General features: G+C 49.5%; 2 protein-coding genes and 1 long non-coding RNA gene across 8 annotated transcripts in view; 1 reads left to right on the top strand and 2 right to left on the bottom strand.

The window, feature by feature from the left end:
- Positions 1 to 26,691, top strand: part of GAREM2 (GRB2 associated regulator of MAPK1 subtype 2) — a 75,323-nt gene that overhangs the window by 7,377 nt on the left and 41,255 nt on the right. For 2 of the 6 annotated variants that reach the window (XM_045369641.3, XM_045369640.3), the window contains 4 exons: positions 2,402 to 2,532; positions 3,667 to 4,710; positions 5,729 to 5,898; positions 6,767 to 9,187. In XM_045369641.3, coding sequence (XP_045225576.1) covers positions 2,402 to 2,532; positions 3,667 to 4,710; positions 5,729 to 5,898; positions 6,767 to 7,796 — 2,375 coding nt within the window. In that variant the 3' untranslated portion in view covers positions 7,797 to 9,187. Of the gene's footprint in view, positions 1 to 2,401; positions 2,533 to 3,666; positions 4,711 to 5,728; positions 5,899 to 6,766; positions 9,188 to 17,507; positions 17,726 to 26,691 lie in introns of those variants that run through there. The other 4 variants (XR_012422589.1, XM_074012177.1, XM_074012176.1 and 1 more) reach the window with 3 other exon arrangements.
- LOC123568411 (uncharacterized) lies at positions 3,375 to 5,393 on the bottom strand. Its single transcript, XR_006691753.2, has 2 exons — positions 5,256 to 5,393; positions 3,375 to 3,556 (listed from the first exon to the last, which is right to left on the bottom strand). It is a non-coding gene; the product is annotated as an uncharacterized lncRNA (long non-coding RNA).
- The window catches only part of HADHA (hydroxyacyl-CoA dehydrogenase trifunctional multienzyme complex subunit alpha), a 57,911-nt gene continuing 41,599 nt past the window's right edge, over positions 10,380 to 26,691 (bottom strand). The window contains exons 12-20 of the mRNA XM_005576349.4: positions 24,171 to 24,305; positions 20,965 to 21,136; positions 17,202 to 17,288; positions 14,613 to 14,753; positions 14,098 to 14,166; positions 13,114 to 13,309; positions 11,832 to 11,946; positions 11,001 to 11,146; positions 10,380 to 10,913 (exon numbers count right to left, since the gene is read on the bottom strand). Coding sequence (XP_005576406.1) covers positions 10,768 to 10,913; positions 11,001 to 11,146; positions 11,832 to 11,946; positions 13,114 to 13,309; positions 14,098 to 14,166; positions 14,613 to 14,753; positions 17,202 to 17,288; positions 20,965 to 21,136; positions 24,171 to 24,305 — 1,207 coding nt within the window. The 3' untranslated portion in view covers positions 10,380 to 10,767. The remainder of the gene's footprint in view (positions 10,914 to 11,000; positions 11,147 to 11,831; positions 11,947 to 13,113; positions 13,310 to 14,097; positions 14,167 to 14,612; positions 14,754 to 17,201; positions 17,289 to 20,964; positions 21,137 to 24,170; positions 24,306 to 26,691) is intronic.

Below are 26,691 nucleotides of genomic sequence, written 5' to 3'. Positions count from 1 at the left end.
CAACATGTTCCTTCTGGGTTCCCAGTTTTGGTTAACAGCTCTGCCATCTCCTTTTCTTTTCTTTTCTTTCCTTTTTTTTTTTTTTTTTTGAGACAGAGTCTCGCTCTGTTGTCCAGACTGGAGTGCAGTGCTGTGATCTTGGCTCACTGCAACCTCCGCCTTCCAAGTTCAAGTGATTCTCCTGCCTCAGCCTCCCAAGTAGCTGGGACTACAGGTGTGTGCCACCACACCCAGATAGGTTTTTGTATTTTTAGTAGAGATGAGGTTTCACCATGTTGGCCAGGCTGGTCTTGAACTGCTGACCTCAAGTGATCTGCCCACCTTAGCCTCCCAAAGTGCTGGGTTACAAGCGTGAGCCACCGTGCCTGGCCTGCCATCTCCATTTCTGACCAGGCTGGTGGCCTGAGTACATCATCCTGAGTCCCTTCCTTCCCCAACTGCCCCTTATTCAGTCACCCAAGCCTGCTGGGTCTCCCTTCCCAGTGTCTCTTGGTCTGTTTCTGCTATTCCCTAGCTCTTCTCTAGAACCCCTTACTGGTTCGTTTACCTGACTGGTCTCTTGGTTATTTTAATAGAGCTGAACCTGGATCATGGTATTTCTTTGCTCGAAACACTCCAGTGGGTCTCATGTTGTACAGAATAGTCTCACCGCTTTAAGCAAGGCATTCAGAGCCTCTCAAATCCCAGTTGCTGTCTGCATCCCCTCCTGTCCTCCCTCTCCCTAAGTCCTTCCCTGCAGGCACACACCATCTGGGGCAGGTGGTCTGATTTTGTGTCTCTGTGTCTTTGTTTAAACTGTTTCTTCCACAGGGAATGCTCATTCTCTGAATTCCCTTTCATTCTTAAGGTGCAGCTCAGTGATCTCTCAGATTCCGCCAGGCAGGTTTCTCCTACCCAGCTGTCTTCTAACTCTTTTGTCACAAGTCTGTTGTAGCACTTATCACATCCTACCATCATTGGGTACTCATCGTCTCACCCACTATATCTGGATTTCTTTAAGGGCAGACTGTATTTTACACAGATTTGTACCCTGTGTGTGGCCTACCATAGTCTGACACATAGTGAGTGCTCCATCAATATCTGTGCAATGATTAAATGAATGAACTGTGACAGAAGCAACTACCAAGGGGGCTTCAGAAGCTAAAGAAGGCCCAGCACGGTGGCTCACACCTGTAATCCCAGCGCTTTGGGAGACCATAGTAGGAGGATCGCTTGAGCCCAGGAGTTTGAGACCAGCCTGGGCAACATCATGAGACCTCATCTTTAATAGAAATAAAAAGTTAGCCAGGCATAGTGGCACATGCCTGTGGTCCCAGCTACTTGAGAGGCTGAGGCAGGAGGATCCCTTGAGCCCAGGAGGTCAAAGCTGCAGTGAGTTGTGATCATGCCACTGTACTCCACCCTGGGTGACAAAGCAAGACCCTGTCTCAAAAAACAAAAACACCCAGAGGCTAAAGATTCACCTTGTCTTCTCTCGACTTGTTCCCTCACCTATTCACGGCTCTCTTCCTACTGTATAAAGCCTGAGAAAAGGCCATCCATCGGATGCCAGGGCGGCTCAGAGCTTGTCTTTGCGCTCCTGTGGGTATGCAGAGAGAAGGTGAGGTGAGGTAGCTTACACAGGGATGGCAGCTTCACAGACTGGCAATCACTTCTGTAAAGTCTGTGTCTCCTAGGGGCATGTGCTGAGCTTGGCAAAGCACACAGCCCCAGACTGCAGGTTGGGAAGGCCTCCTCTCAGGGAGGTAGGTGGCTTTGCTGGGTTCAGGTCAGAGCCTCTGGGAGAGTAGGACTGGATATCGGAGCAGGGCAGGGTGTGGGAACAGAGCTGGGGTCAGAGTGGCTCTCCCAGAGCCTTCAAGGGCTGCTCCAGGCCCTCATTGGCCCAGTGCCACTTCCATGCGGATGAGCAGCCCAGGGCGAAGCACAGGATGCCAGATCCAGGTAGGGCCCACAATCATCTGTCCCTACCCCCTCAGATGAGGACCCAGAGGCCCAGAGAGGGAAAGGAACTTGTCACGGCAAATCAGAGGTCAGGCTGGGACCGAGCAAGGAGCCAGCATCCTGGTACCACACCGATAGTTGATCAGAGGCCAGCTCTGTGTCCACATGTTTGGGGCTATTTGCAATTGGGTTCTCTGGGCAGGCAGCCGCTGCCTCGCTGCATACCCACAGGCTGTCTCTGGGGTGAGGGCTGGGCTGTAGATGCTAGGGATCTGTGCTCACCTTGCTGAAGTTGGAGCCAGATGACCAGCCCCCTTCAGCCCATGCCAGTGGAAACCTGCCCTTTGGCCTTCCTTAGTTCCTGAGGGACTGGCTGAGATTATGCTAGCAGGGGACCACGAAGCCTCTTGGGATGCAGGCAGGCTCACTCCAGCAACTTTTGTCACCCACTATGCAGGGAAGTTCAAGCTCCTGGAACAGGCCCGGGATGTGCGGGAGCCAGTGAGGTACTTCAGCAGCGTGGAGGAGGTGGCCAGTGTCTTCCCTGACCGCATCTTCGTGATGGAAGCCATCACCTTCAGCGTCAAGGTCAGTCACTTTGTCACCAGGTGTGGTGTCCCCACACTACTCCTTGCCTCAGGGGCAACCCTGACCCTGGTTGGAAGGTTGCCCTCAGGATCCAAGAAGGAGAGTGGCTCCTGGGGACCCCTTAGGGGCCTTTGGCACAATTGAGCCATGTCAGAAGAGTGGGGAATAGGACCCACTGGGCTGAAGGACTTCCTGCGAAAGGTAGTGAAGAAGGAAGGGGTGTCTGGAAGGGTCATGTTCTGACTTGGAGACTTTTCAGGGCAACCTGTCCCTAGCTGCCCCAGCACCCACTTGTAGAGGTGGTGGTTGTGGTAAGCAGGCAGTGTAAATAGACCCCTGCTGTGGGGTGGGAGCAGTGGCTCATGCCTCTAATCCCAACACTTTGGGAGGCTAAGGAGGGAGGATCGATTGAGGCCAGAATCGGGCAACATGGAGAGACCCTGTCTCTACAAAAAATGTTAAAAAATTAACTGGGCATGGTGGTGCACATCTATAGTCCTAGCTACTTGGGAGGCTGAGGCAGGAGGACTGTTGCCAGGAGTTTGAGGCTGCACTGAGCTGTGAATGTGCCACTGCCCTCCAACCTGGGCGACAGAGCAAGACCCTGTCTCTAAAAACAAAAACAAAACCAAACTAAAAACAGTCCCTGCTGTGTACAGATAGTGCTGTTCTGTTTACAAACCCTTTTCTTATCCATCAATTCATTTCTCTTCACGTAGCCTTGTTGGATGGGCAGGGCATTATGATCTCGAAAATGGTAAAGACAATGATAATAAAAGTCGCCATTTACTGTATACTTTAAAATACGTTGCTGATCCAAGTAGCGGAGAAGAAAAGAAAAATATGTTACTGCACATACAGTCTTTTTAATCCTACAGCAGTTCTTCGAAGTAAGAGTTATCAGATATGGTCGCTAAGGCGTGGAGGGGCAACTCATTTAAGGTGGCACAGCTGCTAGTCGTCTCTCCAGCATGAACGTGGATCTCTTGGCCTACAGCCCAATGCTTTCCATCTGGTCCGAGCCCTGGGAGGGCGGAAGAGGAAGGCTGTTTTCCCTTTCCAGTCTCTGGGAGCTGGCCGCGTGGCTTTCCCTGGGAACTGGCTAAGGCCCTGCCCTGTCTCTGGGATCCCCAGGTGGTGTCGGGCGAGTTCAGCGAGGACAGCGAGGTGTACAACTTCACGCTGCATGCGGGCGACGAGCTTACTCTTATGGGCCAGGCGGAGATCCTGTGCGCCAAGACCACCAAGGAGCGCTCGCGCTTCACCACCCTCCTGCGAAAGCTGGGCCGGGCCGGTGCGCTTACCGGGGTGGGAGGTGGCGGCCCGGCGAGCGCGGGGGCCGCGGGAGGCAGCGGCGGCGGGGGCGCTAGGCCGGTCAAAGGCAAGATGCCCTGCCTCATCTGCATGAACCACCGCACCAACGAGAGCCTGAGCCTACCCTTCCAGTGCCAGGGCCGCTTCAGCACTCGCAGCCCGCTGGAGCTGCAGATGCAGGAGGGCGAGCACACGGTGCGCGCCATCATCGAGCGCGTGCGGCTACCGGTGAACGTGCTGGTGCCCAGCCGGCCGCCGCGCAACCCCTACGACCTGCACCCGGTGCGGGAGGGTCACTGCTATAAGCTGGTTAGCATCATCTCCAAGACGGTGGTGCTCGGGCTGGCGCTGCGCCGCGAGGGCCCGGCGCCGCTGCACTTCCTGCTGCTCACGGACACGCCGCGCTTCGCGCTGCCGCAGGGCCTGCTGGCCGGGGACCCGCGCGTCGAGCGCCTGGTGCGCGACAGCGCCTCCTACTGCCGCGAGCGCTTCGACCCCGACGAGTACTCCACGGCCGTGCGCGAGGCGCCTGCCGAGCTCGCCGAAGACTGCGCCAGCCCGCGCCGCGCGCGCCTCTGCCTGCCCGCGCCGCGCGTCCCCGGGCTCGCCCGCGCCCCCGGCCCGCTAGCGCCCGCTCCTGCCGGCGAGGGCGACCAGGAGTACGTGAGCCCCGACTGGGCAGCCGCGCCCGAGCCCGTCGCGCCGCCCGCCGAGATCCCGTACGAGGAGCTGTGGGCTCACCAGGGGCCCGAGGGCCTCGCCCGGCCGCCCCCGGGGCCCGACCTCATCTCCTTCGGGACCGCGGGACCGCCGCGTCGGGAGCCGGAGGCGCCGCCGCCTCCAGTCCCTCCCAAATCGGAGGCGGTGAGTGAGCGCGCTGGGGGACGAGTCCCGGGTCCAGCCAGGGCCCAAAGCCCTCTCTCCTGAGCCCCGGCCCAGGAGTATGTGGCAGATGAGGTGGCGGGGTGGGGAAGGGGAGAAGGAAAGGGCAGAGCCATGCCAGGCAAGAGCATTTGTAGTAAGGGGCACTGGGGCGGACGGTGGCGGGGGAGCTGTGGGACAGAGAGGCGTGTAGGTCCCCAGCCTCAGAGGATTTGAGAGAAGCCCCGAAACACTGTTACCCAGAAGGTTCCACAGAACAGGGGTCCTTTAAGTTGTTCCGTGAAAAGAAGTTTCCTTGGCGAAGTAAGCTTAGAGATGCTGTGAGTGATTGCCAGCCCTTTTTCCCTCCTTCTTGTGTTGGAGTCACAGAGCATTGGTATATTAAAAGCTCTGAGAAGTCCTGCACTAAGGAATCCTGTTTATCAGAACGTTTTCTCCCTGCCCGTAACACCCGTCAGCATCCCATGGAGTCCTCTTTGGGGTACGCGACCTGTAGGGAGGGATGCAGGTGGCAGACGCTTCCTTACCTCGGTTCCCTCGGCCTTCCTTTGTCCTCTGCTTTCTCTCCTTTTCCTTGAGGAGAGAGCACGTCTGCTTAACCTGTTTTGATCTACCTCTGTATTCTTTTTCTTAACATTCATAATGGGTTTCCAAGGAACAGGAAGGAGGCTGTGCGTGCGTTGGGACAGGGTGTGGGTGCGTGAGATAGGCTAGGAAGGGTTAGGTGGCTGGCTGACTGGATGAGCAGTTGGGGTGCAAGGCAGCCTATTGGCAAAGTGGGGCAAGTGTCAGGCCCAGACAGCCCCCTTGCCCAGCTGCTTGGGAAGGGGAAGATAAGGAGTGCCAGCTGTTTGGAGTCGAGGTGGAGTCACCGCCTGGGAAGGGGAAGATAAGGAGTGCCAGCTGTTTGGAGTCGAGGTGGAGTCACCGCCTGGGAAGGGGAAGATAAGGAGTGCCAGCTGTTTGGAGTCGAGGTGGAGTCACCGCCCTCTGCTTGTAGGTGAAGGAGGAGTGCCGCCTGCTCAACGCCCCTCCAGTGCCTCCCCGGGGTGGCAATGGCAGCGGCCGGCTCTCCGGCAGCCCCCCGGTTCCCCCTCGCTTCCCCAAGCTGCAGCCGGTACATTCCCCCAGCTCCAGCCTCTCCTACTACTCCTCTGGCCTCCAGGATGGGTGAGTCCCTGCCTTCCCTTGGTCCTCAGTTCTAAGGTAGATCGAGGCAGGGAAGGGTGAGGAGGGGGGACTATGGTGCTGAGGAAGAGAAACTGTTCAGGCCTGGGAAGTTCCGAGGGTGCAGGTCCATGTGCAGTGGCTGAGGGAGGGGCACGGGTGTCTGGGTGTCTTGGGACCTGGGGCCCAGTGGCCTGTTCTGCCCACTCCAGCTTCTTTCTCTCTTAAATGTTGAGGAACAGATGGGAACATTGCCCTGGTCCCCTCAAGGTGGGGACTTGGCTGCAGGATAGAGGGAAGAGAGCTCCTTGCTGTTTTGAAATATTTATTAGGTTTAGGCTGGGCACGGTGGCTCATGCCTGTAATCTCAGCACTTTGGGAGGCTGAGTTGGGTTGAATCACTTGAGGTCAGGAGTTCAAGACCAGCCTGGCTAACATGGTGAAACTCCATGTCTTCTAAAATACAAAAATTAGCCGGGCATCATGGCACGTGCCTATAATCCCAGCTACTCAGGAGGCTGAAGCAGGAGAATCGATTGAACCTGGGAGGCGGAGGTTGCAGTGAGCCAAGACTGCACCACCGCACTCCAGCCTGGGCGACAAAGCGAGACTCCATCTTAAAAGAAAAAAAAAAAGAAGAAATTTTTATTAAGTTCAGTTTCATTTGGTTTTTCCCCTATGTTTTCTGACCTGGGCTGGGGGATGCTGGAAGGAAGAACAGGGCCATTCCGGGGGGTCTTGGACTGGGGCTGGGGTGCAGGCCTGTGTTGCTGAGGTCACGGTGGTGCTTGGCTGCATTGCATGTGTGACCCTGTCATGTTCCCTCCCGCTCAGCCTCACCTGTCCTATGTGTGTGTGTCTGTGTCCACAGGGTGGGTTCCCGCAGTGGCAGTGGCTCCCCATCACCGGACACGTACTCTCTCTATTGCTACCCATGCACCTGGGGAGACTGCAAGGTGGGCGAATCCTCTAGCCGCCCAGCCCCCGGACCCCTACCCTCAACCACACAGCCCAGCCAGGCCTCCCGGGCCCTCACAGAGCCTCTGAGCGGTCGAGCCGCCTCCCTTCTGGGGGCTGACACCCCTGTTAAGACCTACCACAGCTGCCCTCCTCTATTCAAGCCCTCACACCCCCAGAAGCGCTTTGCTCCATTCGGAGCTCTCAACCCTTTTTCCGGGCCTGCCTACCCCTCAGGCCCTTCAGCGGCCTCCTCTTCTGGCCCCACAACCACCTTGGGTCCTGTGGCTACCTCTGGCCCTGCATATTCCCCAGGCCCGGCCTCGCCAGGCCAGGCCTATTCAGCTGCTCCCCCCGCCTCCTGCGCCCCCTCCTCCTCCTCCTCTTCTGAATGGCAGGACCCAGCCCTGGAGCCCTTCGATCCCTTTGAGCTGGGGCAGGGCAGTTCTCCAGAGCCTGAGCTGCTGCGTTCTCAGGAGCCCAGAGCCGTGGGGACACCTGGGCCTGGACCCCGCCTTTCCCCACTTGGCCCCCCCAAGGCCTTTGAGCCTGAAGGTTTGGTGCTGCGCCAGGTCCCCACCCCACTGTCACCAGCTGCTCTGCAGGGACCTGAGGCAGGAGGAGGACGACTTTTTCTAACCCAAGGGCGCCTGGAAGGGCCTCCTTCCAGTCCCCGGGATGGAGCCACAGGCTTTGGAGTCCGGGATGCCTCCTCCTGGCAGCCCCCTGCTGACCTGTCTGCGCTCTCCCTGGAGGAGGTCTCTCGCAGTCTGCGTTTCATCGGGCTCTCAGAGGATGTCGTGAGCTTCTTTGCCCGAGAACGCATCGATGGTAGCATCTTCGTGCAGCTCAGTGAGGACATCCTGGCAGATGACTTCCACCTCACCAAGCTGCAGGTCAAGAAGATCATGCAGTTCATCAAAGGCTGGAGGCCCAAGATCTGAACTGCCCAGCTGGAGCTGCACAGCTGGAATGCTGGCATGGGGGCCCCAGGGACAGCACTTGGGAGGAGCAGGTGCTGCCTGCAGGGAGGATCAATGTCGAGACAGACTGCTCGGCAGCCACTGGGTGGATCCAGGGGAGATGCACGTGGAAATGTGATCCTCTGGGCTCAGACCCCTGCACGGGACAGCTTGCCTTTGAGTGTGCAGAATACATGGGAAAGGGGCTGGGGGCACCACTGTGTACCTGAGCCCAGTAAGGCATTTGCTGTGATTCCCACAATGGGGTCAAAAGCTGGCCTTCAGGGTGACCTAACACCTCCTCATGCCCTGCTATAGACCTTCACAAATGACTTCCACTGCTCAAGCCTGTAGGCTCTGTTTAGAGACAAGATGGCCGGTAATTTAAGCACAAATTTCCCAAGTGCCCACTCTCCTTTGTGCTCTGTGGGCTTTTGGCCTAAAGCTGCCCCAGAGTGAGGGTGTAGATGTCTGTGTCTCTGGGATGCCTTTCCTTTCCCCCTCTGCTCCACTGCGGTTGGGGGGCCTGGCCCTGCACACAGGTGAGTTGTGTACAAGCTGAAGCCATGGCACCTCAGAAGCTCCACCTGTGGGTCCTGGTTCATGGGTGACGGCTTTGGAAGAGCACAGCTCTGCTATTGACCCGACCCACTTATCTAGTTAGGAAGCCAGACACTGCCCAGATGGCTCTAGCACCCTGGCTTCCCCTCTGACTTTTCTGCAACTAGTTATCCATCCGTCAGGTGGGTTCAGTCTCAGAATACTGTCTCCGTGGAAGAGCAGGTCGATTTAGGTCAGCTTCTCCTTGATTCTAGAAACAAGTGGTAGTCAACCACCCCCAATTCTGCCAATCTCTTGCTCCCATCATTTGGCTCTGACAATATGATTTTTGGTGTTTTTCCCTGTCACTGGCACAGGAGGGTACACTTGGGAGAGCGTGGTCCTGGAGCTCAGTCCTGCACTTGTTCACGTGCTTCAGAGCAGGCCTTTGTGCCCTTGAATCTCAAACATGGGGATCTGCTTGGTACCCAGAGCTCTGGTCATTGTGTCCAACCACACACCCCACCCTACCCCTGTGCCCTCCATTCACCCAGAACCATAGGGTGCCCACTAGTGTCAGGGTCCAAGGTGCCAGCCTTCTCTTCTGCCTTACCTAGTCTACCTATTTATTTCCTCTACTTTTTATCTTAAGAGTAGCTAAGCCATGCTGGTGCCCATACTCCAAGCAGGCTGCCTCAGCTCAGAGAAGTGGTCAGAGAGTAGAGCACAAAACCTGTGATGTGGGGACATTTGGTTTTCTTGCAGATCATTTAAAGAATCCTCAAGGACTAGTGAAATAAATGCTAGACTGCTGAAGACTAGTACAAGTGGCATTCTGGGTGCCAGCTGCTTTCTTCTTTTGAAAACAAGGCCATGGGGACCCATGGGCAGTGTATATGCCTTCAGGCAGGAGAGGACTGATGGAGGAATGATGTGTGCGTGTGGCCATTCCCATGTCTGCGGAGGTGGCTGGTGGCAGCCTTCATTCCCTTCTGCAAGGCCGTTGCCAGCCCCTCCCTACCCTACAAGAACCCCTCCAGCTCCCACTAGTTTCAACATAATTCACAACTACCTGGTGTTACTGAAGGGAAAGACCCAGGCTCAAAGCTGAATGCCACCAGCCAGGGCCCAAGCTTAGCTTCCTGCATTGGCAGAATGCCAGCCTCAGGCTCTCAGACCAAATTTGGAAGCCTATTAATGGCTTTGGTGCAAGGGATCAGCTCCGTACTCTGGTCATCTGAAAACCCCAAGTCAGAGGTGACTTGGTTTTAGGGTCTGGCTTCCTAGTGACTAAGCAGAGCCAGAGCTGATCTCTCTGCCTGCCAGTCCCAGCTATAGAGCTGGGACCAGGGACATATTTGAAGTAACAGAGCAGAGGCAGGGTAACTGGTAATATCTGACAGTTTAGAATGCAGAATGTGATGGGACTGGAATTACAATTCCACACACACACAGCGTGGATCTTTCTGCCAGACCCAGTCAGCCCCAGCGCTGTTTACCCAGACTGGGCACTGCTTCTGCCGGAACATGAGTGTAGGAACTTTCCACCCCAGGGGGCGGGGTGGGGAGGGGCTGAAGCTATGGGGGAGTGCAGGTGCTGTGGGGGTCAGCGCTCCTCATGCCGCTCCCATACTGCCCGATTGCCGCGCAGGCATTTCTGGGGCTGGCCAGGATCACTGAACATCAAGGGAAATGTCAGCGCCTGTGCTTAGCACCAGCATTCCCACAGCCATCCCAAGAAGCACCTATGAATGAGGCACACCCAGAAAATGGGTAAGATCAGACAATGAGGAAACCCAGGCTGGGGAAAGTGCTTTATATCCTGGTACACCGTGGTGAGCAGAAGCCCAGGCAAGGCATCTACACAGGTGTGTGTGGTTGAGCCCACCAGGTCCCCCTTTCGCTCATCCCAGTCCCTCCCTAAGGTGCTGCCTAGAATTCTGCGCACACATTCTTACTTCCAAAGCACAGGGCTTTCTTCCAGATTGCTTTATGAAGGAGGTGTTTAAACCAGAAAGGCAAAGCCACTGACAGTTTGGTTTTTATTGTTATGTGTTTGGCTGGGTGCAGAATTACCCTCACCACTCACCACCCCTGGCCACCCTGGCCTCTTGGGAGGAACAGGCAGAGAGGTGGCTCCAGATGGCTCCTGGCTGCCGCTCTAGGCCTCAGGGCTTATACAATGAGCACAGTGGGCTCTAGCTTGCAACAGGAAGTGCAAACTAATTCACAGTCACACTTCACCAGGAGGGAGAGATGGTCTTGGCTGAAGGCACTTTGATCAGGGAGCAACCCCAGTGCCAGAGTTTGTCTTCCTTCTCGTTACTCTGATAAATCTAGACCACTCTGTTGGAGAACCCGCACTGCCAGCAGCTGGAGTTGGTGCACTGACTGAGCAAGGCGTGAGGCCTGCTCACTGGTAGAACTTCTTGTTGGGGCTGTTAGCATGGTCAGCTAGCAGCTGGCATGGGGTGAACTGTTTTCCATAGGCAGCTTCATACTTCTTGAGCCGGTCCACTATCGTCTGGGCGCCATACAGATCCACAAAGCGGAAAGGCCCTGAATAGAGAAAGAGGAGTTCGTTGAAGGAGATGCAACACGGGCTCCAGGCTAAAGTGAGCTGCTTTCTCAATCTGCGAGACCAACCTCCAAGACAAGGTGGGAAGCCAAGCCCAAAGACGGCTCCGATGTCTCCCTCCGCAGGTGTGGCCAAGATCCCCTCTTGCAGGCACATGACTGCCTCATTCACAAATCTTGTCACCAGGCGGAACTGGATGTCTTCATCTGAGGAGCTGCCAACAGAGATGTTGAGGTAGAAGAAGAGAAAAAGGGGAGGAAAGCCAGACCCACAGCTGCAGAATGGAAGTCGGGATGGGTGTATGGGGAGCTCTGTGGGCCGGTTGGTGCTGACCCTCGGAGAAGATGCTGCCTGGGTGGGCCAAACTTTCCCATGGAAAAAGTGGAGAGTAACTTGCCCTAACTGACATGAAACTGAGCACCTAGAACAGGGCCTGGTGCCAAGATAATCAGTATCTCTTTGGCATCAGCAACAGTCAGCTGCTCACAAATGCCAATAAAGATCTGGGAGGGTGAAGGGGCCAAGGAGAATCTGTCCTTCAGCAGCTCTCTGGGACCTTGCCAGAGAAGGCTGGAGCAGGGAGGGCCTTCACCAGACGTGGCCTGGTTCTCACCTCGATGCCAGGCAGAGACCAAGGCAGCACGTGTGAGGGCCTTCCACTTGGAAAGCTACCATGCCAGCATCAGGAGTGGTCCTCCTGTTCAGGTATGGTGGTCACAAAGAAAATGGAAGAGAGCACCATGGCACATGTATACCTAAGTAACAAGCCTGCATATGTATCCCAGAACTTAAAGTATTTAAAAAAAAAAAAAAGAAAGAAAGAAAATGAAAGAGGGGCTGGGAAACTGGGCTGTCAGAGAAAGTCTATTTCCAGGCATTAGCCACTCAAATGGACTTACACTTCAGACTTAGGAGGCAGCTTCAGACTCGCTAAAATACTATCCATGTCAGAATTCAAATCCTTCCTCTTCACACCCTCCTGATAGATGTAAAAGCCCTTCCCAGACTTGCGACCTAAAAGAGGCAAGAAAAGGGAGTGTTACTATTCCTTCTCAGAACGCTGGCCTGGCCAGGCATGGTGGCTTACACCTGTAATCCCAGCACTTTGGGAGGCCGAGGTGGGTGGACCATTTGAGGTTAGGAGTTTGAGACCAGCCTGGCCAACATGGTGAAACCCCATTTCTACTAAAAATACAAAAATTAGCCAGGTGTGGTGGTGGGCGCCTGTAATCCCAGCTACTCAGAAGGCTGAGGCAGGAGAATCGCTTGAACCTGGGAGGTGGAGGTTGCAGTGAGACGAGATCATGCCGCTGCACTCCAGCCTGGGCCACAGAGTGAGACTGTCTCAAAAAGCAAAAACAAAAACAAAAAAACAACCCTGGCCTGAGAATTCTTGTCTCTGTTGGTCTATTATAAAGCTCTGGCCTCTTCTGAATTCCTGAATTTGTATGTCTAGCTAACCCTAGCAAATTAGTCGTTGTCAGAAGAGTGGGCAGAGGGAAAGATCATCTTGTGACCTGGATCTTGGGCATCTGTGTACCTGGATGAGAAAGGCCACCTGGGTGAGTTTTAACATCCCGATATGCAACACCAGGCCCTAGGACACCCAGGTTATAATGCTGATTTTGCTATTTTGCCGAGAAAGTCCCCTGTGGGCCTCAACTGTATACTGTGTATTGTGAGCTTATACTTTCTCCCCGCAGCTGGCCAGACAACATGGTAAAGCCCGGATGCAGAGCTTGCTTCTGCACTAGCGCAGATTTCGTCTCTGGGGGATAAAAATGCTTGTCCATCTGGCATAACTTGGACCAGGTGATGCTAGAGCCCCAGAAGGGTAGAACTCTGCCTTTTGTCCATAATCTATAGTCCTAGCCCTTAGAAGGTTCACATGACTGTTTTCTTTTTTTTAATATATAAAGGAAGGGGCCTCACCATGTTGCCCAGGCTGGCCTCAAACTCCTGGGCTCAAGCGATCCTCCCACCTCAGCCTCCTAAGCAGCTAAGACCATAAGTGGTTGCTACCGCACCTGACTCATGAAATCATTTTTGAAATCTCCAATGACAAGGGCTCTGTGTTTAGAAAACTTTCTTCCAGGAGGGCTTCTGTAACTCTTTGGTCTCAGGAACTGCTCAGAACTTTGTAACTAGTGGTGCTAGTTATGTTTCCTTGAGGCTACTCACCTAGGAAGCCCTTGGACACCATCTGTGTCAGCAGTTCTGGGTTTCCGCCTCCAAACCGCTCCCCAAAGACTTTGCCCAGATCTTCCGCCACATGTTTTGCTACATCCACGCCAACTTCATCCACCAGTGTGGCGGCACCCACAGGAAAGCCAAAACTTGTGGTCAGGGAATCCAGCTTCTTCGGGTCAACTCCTTCCTGAACAGGAAGCGAAGCAGGGACCTCTGGGGAAGGGCAGCCCAAATCCCCCCAAAGGGCTCCCTGTACTGGCTCCAAACACTGCCTTGTGTAAAACCCACTTCTGAGTGTCACCTGACCAGGCCCAGGACTGGTGCTATTCATTCAGGGAAGCACAAAGAAGTTTGGGGCCACAAGTGGAAAGTCTGAGCCTTCTCTAATCTACAGCAGTTTAAGGACGTTTAGAGATTACTAAATTCTTCATTTTCTTCTTGTTTGCATTTCTGAATCTCAACAATGAGATTCCATGACAGACGGCTGAATGTGTCATGACCAACAGAAGAAACATCATCAAAAAGCAGCACTCAGAGCCCTGTGATCCCTGAGTCTGGTTAAGTGCCCAGAGAGGAGGATCCCTCTCCTCTCCTGCCAGAATGACCTCGATGGCTACTAGCGGGTTGTGTGTGCTGCAGAAACAGATGCAGCACCAGTTGAACCAAGCAGGCCCTGTTCTGGATGGTCCCTTCCTCAGAGAGGTGCAGAAACAGCATAGAAGACATGCTGTGGGGGGTCTTTAGCTTGCTGGAACAGTGAGGGGGCTGCGGGGCGGAGGGAAAGCTCTGCCCCTTTCAATGCAGTATGAGCCCAACTTCCGACTTCTGTGCAGAGAGAGGGCACCAGGGACCTTCCTAGACAAGAGCAGGAGTTGGTATATTAGAAGGCAGCTTGGTCCTTATCTTGACATTGTGAGTTTTGGAGTGACTGAAGGAGTGGAAGATGCCTCAAACACTCTGGAGATCAATACCAACCTGGAGGATTCGGATGACTTCAGACATCATGGGCGCAAGGCACCTGGTAGTATAGAAGCCAGGTCCATCCTGCCAAGGGAGAGAACATGAGCTCACTGGCCCTGTTGCTGGAACTGAAACACTCTTAACTTTCCCAGGGTCACTTCAAAGTCATTTGAAAGTCACTGTAAAACTTAAGGTGACTTAAAATCTCAATCAGAATCCTTAAAAATGAAATTGCAGGGGAAGCCATACTAGGGGTAGCCTGGCTTGAATCAAATAGTACAGCAGATAGTTTCATGGCCACCTTCAAGGTCTGGGATGGCTGGGAGAACCCTGCCACGCCCTAGATACTCCCCACTCCCACCTTGACTCAGTGGGACAGTCAATGCCACCGTCCATCCTGGAGACAACCCAGGGGAAAATCATATCAAAATCTGGTCATTTGCCCCAGAATATTTATAAACAAGCCTGGAGGTAAAAGGAGTCTTATTAGAACTTTTCAAACTCTACAGCTCTGTTACACAGCCCCTTACCTTAACCACAATGATGACCTTCCCCTGCTTGAGACCGACTGCTACAGCTGAAGCACTGGTGTCTCTGGAAGTTTTCTCAGTCGTGATAATCTCCAGCAGCTGCATCTTGTCCACAGGAGAGAAGTAGTGCATGCCGATCACCTGGCAAGGGGAACCAAAAGCCAACAGATTGGAGAATGTGGCTGAGGAATCTAGAGCATTCCTTCTGTTAGGAAAACACTAGAAAGAAAGGTGGCTGTGATATAGGAATATTGCTTGACATAGCTGAGTGGTTTGGTTCCATGGATCTTTGATAAAAGTTTAGTATGTTTAGGGAGAGCATGTTGGAATCCTCCTCTTCCATTTGCTTCTAAGGTTTTTCACTACAGACATCAGATCCTCCCACAATCAGTGCCAAAACCACAGCTCGAGGCCAAACTAGATTTATTGGGGAACAACGGATGAAGGCTCCACTTATATTAATGATACTGATAGGTTAGATAAGAGGATCCATTTTTTGGGGAGGGGGCGGGGCAGACAGAAGAATTAATGTGTTGGGCTGTCAGAGATGTATTTGCATTTTACACAGATGGGTCTCACCACCAGGATACTAGATTTAACTAACACTCCTCAACAATCAGATGCATTTAAGACTCATTAAACCAGCAGTTCTCCACGTGTAGCACCCGGGCCCAACAAGCACTGTCGTCACCTGGGAGCATTAGGCGTGCACGTTCTCAGGCGTAGCCCAGCCCTCCTGAATCAGAAACTCCATGGGTGGGGCCCAGATTTGTTTTAATAATCCCTCCTGGTGATTCTGATGCGTGCTAAAGTTTCAGAGAACCCCCTCATTGAGCTAACAGTTACACCGTCTTCACAACAGAACTGTGGTGAAAGAAGTCTAATTCATTTATTTATAGTTTTGCTTTCTCCCTCTCACTTTAGCTATAAGGTACAACAAGTAATATCTATAATTTTTGGCTGCTCATTATCTACCTGTTTTTCAATACATTTACCACTTATTCCTTACATTTAATCCATTACAACCCTGTGAACTGGTCAGCCTAATTATCTAGATGAGGAAAAAAGGTATCAAGAAGTTGGCAGTTCAGAGTCAGTCAGCATATGACGGGGTGGGATTCCATTACAGGTCTGTCTGTCTCCAATGCCATTATGTAATACACAGATCAATTAAATGTTATGTAAACTTATCAGTCCAAAAGTTGTTTCTAACCCCGACAGTGTTCTTTTAGTTACGTCTGAAATACTTAGGACCTGATTCAGACTCAGTACTCCTGAGCAAAAGAATTAGCCTTTATTGACATAGAATTTCTATATAATAAAATGCACAGATCTTAAAAGTGTTCACATCAATGAGTTTTGACAACTGTATATACATCCATATAATCACTACCCCAAGCAAAATACATTTACATCACTCAGAAAGTTGTGCCAAAGATGACCAACGCATCCTGGATGGCTGGGGATTTCCCAACTGTGGCACTGAAGGTCCTGTGTCCCTTGGTCCCAGGCAAACCAAGATGGCTGGTCACCCTATTTTGCCTTTTTGGCCTTACTTTTAAATGAATGACATAAGGCAAGCAAGTGAGAAAAGTTATCCTGGATATTTGGAGGCCAGAGCTGCGAAGTGTGATGCTTGTTCTGCTCTGATGGTGGGGAGAGGTTAGCATCAAATGAACAGCAACGGCATTGCCTGTACTGATTTTAGATGCCACACAGATGTCTTGAGTGATATGACACGATCAGACTGTCCATCTGTAGACTATCAGCTGCCACTTCTCCCTATGACCTTTATCCTGCCATCACTGAGCCTGCCTCTGTCAGGTCCCTGCATCACTTCTAATCTGCTGTGTGCCAGGAAACTAGATTACCTTGCATTAGCAAGCTAGAAGAGTAGGAATAGGCTTTTGTGTTTTCAGTACATAGAATTTATATTAACACTTTCAGCTGCTTAAATTTCTTTTATAATTCCTGCCTACCTTCGGCTGGTTCTGGTTAGCGGAGGCTAACTGGTATCCTCCAGAGAAGTGAGTTGTTTTACTTCTCTTTGAATGATTTCACTTCCCCTTAATTACTCTGGTTGAGAGCAAAAATAAATTTCTGGGCATCATTCCAAATACTCACAGAAAGTGCTTCTATATAACCCAGGCCTTTCATGTCCTGGGGTAGAAGGTGTAAGCAAACCCACAGGCAGACACATCCCACCATTCCTGCCATTCCCTGGAGTTGGAACCAAACCTGTTCTAAACAGTCACTGACTCTGCTCTGTAGCCAAACTGATATTTTGGAGCATCCTTTCTTAAGGCCTATCCCTCAATGCCTAATTGTAGGATACAGGTAGGCTTTATAGCCTGAACCTGAAAAACAATGCCCATTTGGGATTCTTGAAAAGGATATTTTTTGTTGTACTTTACTTATTCCTGCATCTCACACTAGTCATGGTATTAGCATTTATGTGTCCAGTGTTTAGGAACCACCCGCATCCACTTCGTAATCCAGACCTGCCTCTTCTGTACTCAAGCTCTAAGCCTTTATCAGTGAATCTGAAGCAATAAAACATCTCAGGGTTTTTCTCTGTTCCGAGTTTACCTTCTCAGGTCTTTTGCTGACAGCAGCAATTTCACTGATTGGGAGAGCAGATGTGTTACTGGCAAAGATACAGTGATCTGGAATCACCTGCAGGGGAAAAACATTTAACAATGTGTCAGGTAGGCCTGGGAGATGATTAGAGGCCATGGCAAAGCTAATGAGTGACACCTGGGCTCAGCCCACTCTCTCACCCCCAACTGCTCAGACAGTAGATGTCACTCACCCAGACATTGACGGATCACCTAGGGGCTTTTGTGTTGGGGAAGATGTTGACCTTGTTCCTTTTCCCATTCTGCCTTCCTCTAGTTGTGACCCATCATGAGGTCACCTTATCCTGACCTGGAGACTACATCTCAGCAGTTGGGTCAATAAAACAACAGAACAACACTGAAAAGACCACCTTGAATCGCAATTCATTCAACACCCAGCATGGGCGTCAAACTCCTCTTTTGTTTGGATCTGCCCTGGAGTCTGGAAGCTTATGAAACACTCCCCCACTTCACCTTTATAAGAACAAGCCAAAATGTGCATGCTTGTCTCATTTTATACAGTGTGTTACTAAAAAATGGCATACCACTATAACTATAGCTACAGGACACAAATACTAGTAACTATTAGCTTCATCAACCTGGAGAATAGTCTCTAATGCAGATTGTCTCAGCATTCTAGCCACGATCCCAACTTATTCATGTTTTTATTTATTTATTTTTATTATTTTTTTAAGACAGTCTCGCTCTGTTGCCCAGGCTGGAGTGTAGTGGTGCAGTCCAGGCTCACTGCAACCTCCGCCTCCCAGTTATTCATGTTTTTATTCAGATGGCTGGATGAAAAACGTGAAAGGGACACCTGTCAAATGTGTGCAAACCTGGAACAGGCAGAATCCTAACAGAGATGAGAATCAAGGAGGAAGACACATTCAACACTGAAAAGCTGAGTACAAAATAAGATTATAATGCAATAAAAGTACTGCATTAAGATTAAAAAAAAAAAAAAAAAAGGAAAGAACTCTGTGGGTACTTGAAGGACAAGACCTGGCTTGGCAGTATTTGTGGTAAAGATCCCATGATTTTAGTTAATCAAGAGTGGAGGGTGGGCACGGTGGCTAAACAATTATAATTCCAATACTTCAGGAGGCCAAGGATGGAGGATTGCTTGAGGCCAGGAGTTCAAGACCAACCTCGGCATCATAGTGAGACCTTATATCTACAACAAATAACTTTTTTTTTTTTTTTTGAGACAGAGTCTCGCTTTTTCGCCCAGGCTGGAGTGCAGTGGTGTGATCTCAGCTCACTGCAAGCTTTGCTGCCCAGGTTCAAGCAATTCTCCTGCCTCAGCCTCCCAAGCAGCTGAGATTACAGGCACCTGCCACTGCGCCTGGCTAATTTTTTTGTAGTTTTTAGTAGAGACGGGGTTTCATCATCTTAGCCAGGCTGGTCTTAAACTCCTGACCTTGTGATCCACCTGCCTCGGCCTCCCAAAATGCTGGGATTACAGGTGTGAGCCAGAGCGCCTGGCCTTACAAAAAATAACTTTAAAAAATTAGCCAAGCATGGTGGCACATACCCATAGTCCTAGTTACTCAGGAGGCTGAAGTGAGAGGCTCACTTGAGCCCAGGAGCTTAAGGTTACAGTGAGCTGTGATCATGCCACTGCACTGCAGCCTGGGTGACAGATTGAGACCCTGTCTCTAAAAAAAAAAAAAAAAAAAAAGGGGGAATGAATTGACAGTACAGCATGACTGTCCGAAAGCTTACACAGTGTCAGATTACTTTCTTAGTAATATAGTGTCTAATGCTGGTGGTGAAATCCTTTCTGAAGAGCAAACTAATGTCTCCAAAGCTGGCTGGCAAACATTCTTCCCTTCCTTGGACATGTATGTCTTCTCTCCCAGCTAGAAGTAGAGTCTGTTTCCCTTCTCCTTGAATCTGGGCTGGTCTTGTGACTTGTTTTTATCAACAGAATGCAGCAGAAGTTACCCTGCCAGTTCCAGGCCTACCTAGCCCTGTGAGGCCCGGTAGCCTCTTTTTTAATTTTTTAAATTATTTATCTTCTTTTATTCCTGACAATAAACTTAGGAAGCTCAGCAGCTTCTGCTTTTGTACTCTTGGAAGCCTGCAGCCACACTACAAAGAAGTTCTGGTGAGATGACTAAGTGAGGACAGGCCATGAGAGATGTGGGGGAAGCAGTGAGGTGCCCCAGCCGAGCTTCCTGCGGAATGCAGCCCAGGAGTGACCCCAGCCTTGACATCAACGGACTTAAGCACCACTGTCTCTGCAGCGCCCTGCCCAGATTGCAGAATTGTGAAAAGATAGTTGTAAACACAGCAGTAGAACACTGAGACATGAGGAAGATACTAGAGAGGACAACCGAAACAGGGGTGGTCTAGAGATAATGCCTGTGGAACAATGTCCAAGGAATGGGTTTTGTTACCTCTGTGGGCAATTAGAGAAGATACTGTTTGTTTGTTTATTTATTTTGAGACAGAGTCTTGCTTTGTGGTACTCTTATCTTTTGTAATGAGTTCACTGCTCATTATATCCAGCATGTTGCCAAGTCAGAATCATTTCATGTTCACCTTTCGGTAACCCACATTCTGTTTATCCAACTATAGACTAGCTTAGGCCTTGGACCTCATGCCTGAATTACTGCTATTACTCCTCGGAGCTCACTCTTCCTACTCCCCACTTCAAGTACTTGTTTTGTTCATGTCGCCCATCTCAAGAAGTGGCTATGGAGAACATTTGGGAGCTGGGCCAAGGCAGCATTTCCATAGAACAAGCATCTGGAGGAACTGTCCTCCCCTATTTCCTTTGCAGCCTTAGACCTGAAGAGGTTTGGTTATGGCTTTTGGCTAACCAAAAAATCTTAAAGCATCTGGCTATACTTTGTGAGGTTACCTGTATGTTTGGGTGACAGAGTTCCTACATGAATAAGGTGAACGAACCCTAATTTTCTTCCTTTAGGATTTAGATTTGACCTTTATAATATATGCAGTGTGCATGAACACACATAAAAACTTAACGTTTGATAATGAAAAGTCCTTTCTTTTTTTTTTTTTTTTTTTTTGAGACTGAGTCTGGCTCTGTCGCCCAGGCTGGAGTGCAGTGGCCGGATCTCAGCTCACTGCAAGCTCCGCCTCCCGGGTTTACGCCATTCTCCTGCCTCAGCCTCCCGAGTAGCTGGGACCACAGGCGCCCGCCACTTCGCCCGGCTAGTTTTTTGTATTTTTTAGTAGAGATGGGGTTTCACCGTGTTAGCCAGGATGGTCTCGATCTCCTGACCTCGTGATCCGCCCGTCTCAGCCTCCCAAAGTGCTGGGATTACAGGCTTGAGCCACCGCGCCCGGCGAAAAGTCCTTTCTTTTTTGGAGATGGAGTCTCACTCTGTCGCCCAGGCTGGAGTGCAGTGGCACAATCTCGGCTCACTGCAACCTGCGCCTCCCGGGTTCCAGTGATTCTCCTGCTTCAGCCTCCCGAATAGCTGGGACTACAGGTGCATGCCACCATGGCCGGCTAATTTTTGTATTTTGTAGTAAAGATGGGGTTTCACCATATTGGCCAGTCTGGTCTCGAACTCCTGACCTCGTGATCCGCCCGCCTCAGCCTCCCAAACTGCTGGGATTACAGGCGTGAGCCACCATGCCCAGTCTTTGAATAGTCCTTTTTTAAAAGCAACCATGAGTTTCCTATAGCTCCTTTAAAAAAAAAATCTCTGTTTTCTGTTCACTACACTAGGATTCAAGTATAACAGCCCCTTGCTTACCGCTTCTACTTCCTTTAGCACTCTGTGCTTAAGACTAAGGTCCTCAAACACAGCTTCAATCACCATGTCGGCCTTTTCAAAACCTTGGTAATCAAGCTGCCCAGTCAAGTTGCTGAAGATGGAATCCCTTTCAAATGATGTTAGAGCTTTCTTCTTCACTTTGTCATTTAATCTAGAAAAAACACATTCCTAGTTAGATGGGAAGAAAAGGAAACTAATGTTTACTTGAGTGTCCATGGGCCAGAGCACACATGTGTTTTTCACCAACTCTGTGAGGTAGTTGTTCTATTACTCCCATTCTGAGGGAGACTTTCGAGTTGTTTAAAGAGTCTCAGAGGGACCTATGGTCAAATAGCTTGAGAAGGGAGGGTGCTAGAATTCAGACATATTAACTCCCAAGTACACATTCTTTCTACCATAGAATGCCTCCAAATGCCCAACTTACATAAACTAAATCACTCTTAAACCAGTTAAATTTGCCAAGAGGAGTAAATAACATGAATACTAGAATGGCAAAACAAAAGAGCAGTTCTGGTAATTCTCTACCTATGACAGGGGAAGCAGCCAAAGTGTGTCTGAGACCACATGGTTTTATATTTGCTTATCGCAAATATATAATTTTATGTTATTCTGTAGTTGTAATCTTCTTCTTTTTTTTTTTTTTGGGACGGAGTCTTGCTCTGTTGCCCAGGCTGGAGTGCAGTGGCACGATCTCGGCTCACTGCAACCTCTGTCTCCTGGGTTCAAACAATTCTCTGCCTAAGCCTTCTGAGTAGCTGGGATTATAGGCGCCAACCACCGTGCCTGGCTAATTTATTTTTTTTTCAGTCGAGATAGGGTTTCACCATCTTGGCCAGGCTGGTCTTGAACTCCTGACCTCATGATCCATCTGCCTCGGCTTCCCAAAGTGGTGGGATTACAGGCGTGAGCCACCACGCCCGGCCTGTAGTTGTAGTCTTCTAAAGAACAGAGACCAAGCATTATTTCCTATATTCTCCATCTACTTCCCACTCATTACCTAGTAGCACATTGCACTGATTACATAAAATAATATCTCAAGGTTTCTTTTTTCCCATAGGGAGCAGAAAAGGATTCCTGTTATTAAGTCATTTAACTGATTATTTTTTGTTGCCAAGGGAAGCAGGCTCTCTTAGATTCCATCTGACCACACTTTCAGAATGAATCACCTAGAGTTTTCCTCTAAATGAAGAATGAAGCTAAACCCCATTCACTAATTTCCTTAACCAAAAGAAAAATTAAGGCCACAAGATAAATACAAAGTATTCAAATAAGGTCTTAAGGGCCGGGCATGGTGGCTCACACCTGTAATCCCAGCACTGTGGGAGGCTGCAGCGGGTGGATCACTTGAGGCCAGGAGTTCAAGACCAGCCTGGCCAACATGGTGAAATCCCATCTCTACAAGAAAAACAAAAATCAGGCTGGGCACGGTGGCTCAAGCCTGTAATCCCAGCACTTTGGGAGGCCGAGTCGGGTGGATCACGAGGTCAGGAGATCGAGACCATCCTGGCTAACATGGTGAAACCCTGTCTCTACTACAAAATACAAAAAACTAGCCAAGCGAGGTGGTGGGTCGCCTGTAGTCCCAGCTACTCGGGAGGCTGAGGCAGGAGAATGGGGTAAACCCGAGAGGTGGAGCTTGCAGCGAGCTGAGATCCGGCCACTGCACTCCAGCCTGGGCGATAGAGCGAGACTCCGTCTCAAAAAAAAAAAAAAAAAAATCAGCTGTGCGTGGTGGCGCATGCCTGTAGTCTCAGCTATTTGTGAGGCTGAGGCAGGAGAATTGCTTGAACCCGGGAGGCAGAGGTTGCAGTGAGCCAAGATCGCACCATTGTGCTCCAGCCTGGGCAACAAAGTGAGACTCTGTCTGAAAAGAAACAAAAACATCAAATAAGGTTTTAAAAGTATCGGCTCAAACCTTTTGTTTTTGATAATCAGGACAGCAGTCAGCAAACAAGATACTTGTCAGCATTCAAAACATTATTAGTTGCTCTAATTCTAATGCCCGATTAAACTATTCCCAAGAGAGGACAGGAACTATTATGTCCCAAGTCAGCCGTGTGGTGAGCAGCACTCACCAGAACTTAATGTTTCTACGACAAAAAGGGGAACCCAGGACACTATTCAAGAGAGATTGGGGGAGGAAATTATTTTAGAGCAACAATTTCTTACTTTGGTGACGGCATGGAATGCTGTTTGGGATGCTTGCATGCTAGTTTCAGGGCACTGCTGCTATATAGCACATGCCATTTTTTTGGTCAGAATCTTCTACTACAACTTGTTATCTTACAATAATCTGCCAACATGATGAAACCTGCCAGATCCTGGTTAGCATTATGGCAGCAATATGTGAGTTTCTCTGCAGAAAAGGGATAACAACATGCTTAAGCTATCTAATCCATTTAAGAAACAAAAAAGCTCACTCAGCTAAAACTCACATGCAGGATGGTTTAAGTGCAGCCAGCTTGTCCACTAAATGTGAGCAGAAAACTGATCAAACCAACCCCCCATTTGGCCAAGCTGCTGCTCCATCTTTCCCTGTGCAAAACAGGCAGTATGTGTGTGGTGGTGACAGAGGCAGGAGGTGAGGAGGGGGAATAATATTCCCCCTTTATTAATTCAGAGGTAAGATGGAGATAGTCTGTAAAGCCACAGACACTGTGGAGGAATCAGTTTACGGCTTCTCTCTGTAATGCCAGTCAGGAAATACAAGGCTCAAGAGTCCTGATCCTGGCCCTGCCTTGCCCCTGCAGTTACCGCCCATTTCCTTACATCCTAACCTCACTCAGTCTTCTCAGCAGAGACAGTCATGCCGTTTCAATAGTCCTTAACAATAGAGCAATTACATGCAAACTGTATCAAAATCCGCAGGCCTGATACTAAAGTGTAAAATGGCATTAACAAGTATCTACTAGATAAGATTTTCCCTTCTGTATTCAAAGACTAGACTCCAAGGATGTTAATTGTCTACAATATCTGTAACAAAACGAAGTCAAAGAAGGAACTGGCATTTCTAAAAATCAAAAGAAACTTGGCTTCACTATGGAGTATCTAGAACTTACTATGTTCAGGAAAAAGGAATCTGTGATGACAAAAACAAACAAAAAACCCACCAAGCCACCACAAAAACCAACCAACCAAGAAAAAATGGACATTCTAACTCTTGCAAAGAGAGAGAGCAGGCTTACCCTTTGAACACTTGTTGCTGTCCTCGGTCTAGCCCAGTGAGGGTGGCATCTTTAAGTATAGTCTTTAGCCCCTTATCTACGGAGACTTGGGCGATGCCTGCTCCCATCAGCCCTGCACCAAGAATAGCCAGATGCCTGCAAGGAAAGGATGAAATGACTTTCGGTAAACTGATCTCAATCATTTCAGTAAAAGTGGAAGATTGCCTAAGTTATTCAATAAATCAACTAATGCAGGCACAACTATAAGGTGTTTCAAATAATTATTTATTAAAAACACAGCTTTAATAAATGATTGATTTTAAAAGTTAAGTGCAAAAACCCACCAAGTCTAAATGATTGATTTTAAAAGTTAAGTGCAAAAACCCACCAGGTCTAAAAGAACTGGTCTACCCAAGATAGAATTATACTAATCTTCAATCATGCTTCGGAATCACTGAAAACAAAACAACCAGTTTATGTTTAAGTCAACATGAGTATTTTTTTTTTCCGAACAAAAGCCAACTTGCAGTGATATGCCCAAAAAGACCAACCTCTTTTCTTATTGAACAACTTATTTGTTAGTGATTTTGACTATCTGCCAGTCATCTTTCTTTGTGGTTTTTTTTTTTTTTTTTTTTTGAGACAGTTTTGCTGTCGCCCAGGCTGGAGTGCAGTGGCCGGATCTCAGCTCCCTGCAAGCTTCGCCTCCTGGGTTTACGCCATTCTCCTGCCTCAGCCTCCCGAGCAGCTGGGACTACAGGCGCCCGCCACCTCGCCCGGCTAGTTTTTTGTATTTTGTAGTAGAGACGGGGTTTCACCGTGTTAGCCAGGATGGTCTCGATATCCTGACCTCGTGATCCGCCCGTCTCGGCCTCCCAAAGTGCTGGGATTACAGGCTTAAGCCACCGCGCCCGGCCAGTCATCTTTCTTTCTTTTTTTGAGAGACATGGTTTTGCTCCCTCACCCAGGCTGGAGTACAGTGGTATAATCCTAGGCTCACTGCAGCCTTGAACTCCTGGGTACAAGTGATCCTTCCGCCTCAGTCTCCTGAGTAGCTCGGACTAAAGGTGTGTATCACCACTCCTGGCTAATTTTTAAGTTTTTTTGTAGAGATAGGGTCTCACTATGATGCCCAGGCTGGTCTCAAACTCCTGGCCTGGCCTCAAATGATCCTTGCACATGAGCCTCTCAAAGAGCTGGGATTACAGGTGTGAGCCATCGTGTAATCTTTCATTTCCCCCAAAATCTGTGCCTTTATCACTCCTTGTCTGGATGAGTTCAAAGTCTCCTCCACAGTCTCTTTGCTTCCAGACCTTACCCCTTCCTTAAACACCTCCACATATGCACAATGCTACCTTTTTTTGCCCCTGAATTCCTCTAGAACTTCTCAGGACCACTTGATTTACCCCACAGTATTCTGGAATGGCTTTGTGTCCATTATTTGTCTCCTCAATTAAATTCGAAGCCTTTTGAGGACCAGAGATCATTATCTGCTTATTCATTTTAGTTCCCTATAGTTCTGGAATAATTTGCCATATTTACACAGTAAATAACTAAGAAAAATTTTTAAAGAATCTCTTCATAAAAGAAGCCCAAGTTTACAGCATTGTTATTCCAATTACAGTTGTAATGAAGGATAAAGTTTCATTCCTAACCATTCTGATTATAATGTTTAAAAATCACACTAAAGTCCTGAAAAGGAAATCTAACTTCAAGTCCTAGGAGCATCTTCTAAATGCAGCTTTGTAATAGTACAAATATTTACATGGTGAGTGAGAAGTAACTGCGGGACAATGAGAAAATACAGTAGAGAAACAAAAAATAGGGACTGAAAAAAAAAGATTGATACATTTGCTACATCAAAATTAAAAATTTCTGTTTTGGCCAGGCACAGTCGCTTACGCCTGTATTCCCAGCAATTTGGGAGGCCGAGGAAGGCAGATCATAAGGTCAGGAGTTCAAGACCAACCTCACCAAAATACAAAAATAGAAAAATTAGCCGGGTGTGGTGGTGCGCACCTGTAATCCCAGCTACTCAAGAGGCTGAGGCAGGAGAATCACTTGAACCTGGGAGGCGGAGGTTGCAGTGAGCTGAGATTGTGCCACTGCATTCCAGCCTGGGTGACAGAGCGAAACTCCATCTAAAAAAAAAAAAAAAAAAAAAATTCCGTTTGACAAATGACCCCACAAAATTAAGACAACCATAGAATGGGAAGAATTTGTGACATATATAGCAGACAAAGGATACTACTGGAAAAATAGAACATGCATATATCAATTTAAAAAGACAACCAAATAAAATGGGCAAGGGATATAAAGCAATTCATAAAAGAACAAAACAAATTGTCAATAAAGATGCTCAATTTCAGCCAGACATGATAGCTCATGCCTGTAATCCTAACACTTTAGGAGGCCTAGGAGGGAGGATCGCTTGAGCTCAGGAGTTCGAAATCAGCCTGGGCAACACAGTGAGACCTCATCTCTATTAAGAAAATAATAATAATAAAAAGATGTTCAATTTCCCTAATAATTGGGGTGATGC

Source organism: Macaca fascicularis, chromosome 13 (genome assembly GCF_037993035.2).
Source record: "Macaca fascicularis isolate 582-1 chromosome 13, T2T-MFA8v1.1".
Taxonomy (NCBI): domain Eukaryota; kingdom Metazoa; phylum Chordata; class Mammalia; order Primates; family Cercopithecidae; genus Macaca; species Macaca fascicularis.
This window is presented reverse-complemented; position numbering and strand designations above follow the sequence as displayed.